This window comes from Cyprinodon variegatus, unplaced genomic scaffold, assembly GCF_000732505.1.
Source record: "Cyprinodon variegatus isolate N-32 unplaced genomic scaffold, C_variegatus-1.0 Scaffold723, whole genome shotgun sequence".
Classification (NCBI taxonomy): domain Eukaryota; kingdom Metazoa; phylum Chordata; class Actinopteri; order Cyprinodontiformes; family Cyprinodontidae; genus Cyprinodon; species Cyprinodon variegatus.
This window is the reverse complement of record NW_015151176.1, coordinates 6,194-8,664: the sequence shown is the minus strand read 5'-3', so window position 1 is coordinate 8,664 and position 2,471 is coordinate 6,194. Positions and strand designations below refer to the sequence as shown.

Genomic DNA, 2,471 nt, shown 5'->3' with positions numbered 1-2,471 from the left:
ATCGCATCTGCTGCTTCATTTTTGCTGCTTGTGCCAGAAATGAACTGCTGCATATGACCTGCTGATGGTGAAGGCAACACCCTGAGTCACTGAAACAGGAACGATGCACTGATCAGATACCGATATCTGGGGCCAAACCTGATTTACGGATCCAAAACGACTCAACCGCATACCTCAACATGTGAGAGAAGCCATCGTGGACATAAACGTGGATAAATGTGCTTTATATTATTTACTAAGAAGTAAAAGAGAAAATAGCAGCAAAGAAAGAAATATCACCTTCATTTAAACTGATAAATTTAAAATATCAGCAGCTGAAACTCGCTGTAAACCGCTGTGACTGTAAATGTGTGATATTAATAAAAATAGAAATGACTGGATGGAAATGACTGGAATGATGTCATTCATCCAGTATCAGATTAAGATCATTAGTCAACGTTGGATTATTGGTGGATTGGATGATGTGCGCCGATATCATTCATATTTTGCTCATATCTTCATGTAGATGGGCCAGAAAAAGCTGTATTGACCCTAATAAGTGGGCAGCACATTTTGGGGGATTGGTTGGATGGATGTGAACTGAACCGAGGAAGTTTAGTGGTGCAGCTAAGCAGGCTGTGACGTTTCAGAGAGGAACTGAATAAAAACACAGTTTGTTCCTATTTTAACCCTTTATAGGGCGCTCAGTCAAATACTGTGAAAAGGAAAATTTCAAGCCAAGAGTGTTATTGGATAACATGGATATTTTGATGGCAAAGATTAAGGTCAATGTGAAGAAACAGCCACTTTACGTCATATATTAACAAAAAATGACACATGCTTCTATAAGAAATCCATAAAAAGAAACTGTTTATTTTTTACAGCATAACCTTAGAGCTTTAAAGCTACGGTAATACAGGAGATCACATTTCTTACTTTTTTTACTTTTTGATTTAGCTTTTTACTTTTTTTCCCCTTAAATTGTTACCTATTTTTCAGCTTAATTTACAACAGATAATATATCATTCAAGGGCTCATTTAATTGGTCAAATACCAAAATAACACGTAGAGCCATTTAGCAGGATCTTAGCTGATTGGCTGGATATAAATTTCCGTTTGTAAAGTGATCAGAAACAGTAACTTGTCCTATGAAAGCTGGGAAAAATCGAAATCTAAATAAGTTTTTTTTCTTAAAATAAGTGCATTTGTTCTTGGATTAAGGAGGTAAAAGAGACATTTTGCCAATGGAACAAGACAATTTACACTTAAAATTAGAAAGCACAATTGCATTGTCTTATTTGAAGTGCATATTATCTAATTATCTTTTTTTAAGACTAAAAATACTAATTTCATTGGCAAGCTATCTCATGTACCTACTCAAATTAAGGGTAAATACACTTAATTTAAGACGTTTTTATTAATTTCTAGATAATTTTTCCAGTGTGAAGGAGAACAGATGGAGGAGAATGAGTCCAATGATCCTCTGAAGGACGGATATGAATAATATTGTGGATTAATGTCAATTTCCTCAGAAATGTCTTTAGTGTCTTTTACTCTTTGAGCTATTTTTGAGTTTTTGGTGACAAACATTTGAAATCCCCCCCCCCGGTTCAGACCCAGGAAGTTCAGAGACGTTTCTGCTAATGGATGACTCTTAGTTATTTATAGTGTTGACTGTGGAGCAGGAAGGTCTGAGTTTCTGACGCGTTTCCTCTAAGGAAGAAGGAGATCTTCTCTTTGTCCGTGACGCCTGACTGCGGTTCAGACCACACCCTCCCTCCCCCAGCTGCCCATCCCTAACGGCTTCACTAACTGTGACACTTATCTTTCAGGAGCAGGGATCCGTTGATGGGGAGGGGGGGGAGGTCAGTGAGTCGGGAGATGATATAGTTCAGTCAGCGCGGCGCTCTGCTCAGAAACGCAGCAGGTACTGAGCAATGGAGGACGGGCCGTACAAGTACACCAGGGTGAGGGTGATGGATCGTGATCTGGGTCAGAGGGGGGGTGGGTTAGGACACCTGTGAGACGCTTCTGGCTGTTTGTTTGACCCGCTGTGTTTGTGCCCTTGTAGGATGGGAACGGTAGAGTCAGCCGGGTCATCCGGATCGGAACCCGTAAGAGCCAGGTACGCTCCTCGCTCCTCGCCGCGTCCCTCAGACCGGACTGATGTTCTGTTAGCTGTGAAGTATCTGAAGCCGCCACATCATGGTTCTGTTCTGTTGCAGCTGGCCCGCATCCAGACGGACAGCGTGGCCGACAGGCTGAAGGAGCTCTACCCCGACGTCCACCTGGAAATAGGTGAGAGTTACATGTTTTCCTCTGATAGGAACCAGAACCAGTCTGCAGAATCCGTCCGGGTCCGACTGCTGTAGGGTCTCCACTCTTCTTCAGCTGTCAAACCCATTTGGCACATTTGAAGTTCAGGATGGACCCAGCTTGGATGGCAGCTAACAGACACTCTGCATCCTAACAGAGCACTTCGCTCTCAATCT

At 42.0% G+C, this 2,471-nt stretch overlaps 1 protein-coding gene across 1 annotated transcript in view; it reads left to right on the top strand.

Annotated features, from left to right (window-relative positions):
* Nucleotides 1–2,471, top strand: part of LOC107097775 (porphobilinogen deaminase-like) — an 11,216-nt gene that overhangs the window by 3,444 nt on the left and 5,301 nt on the right. The window contains exons 2-3 of the mRNA XM_015395058.1: nt 2,051–2,104; nt 2,205–2,277. Coding sequence (XP_015250544.1) covers nt 2,051–2,104; nt 2,205–2,277 — 127 coding nt within the window. The remainder of the gene's footprint in view (nt 1–2,050; nt 2,105–2,204; nt 2,278–2,471) is intronic.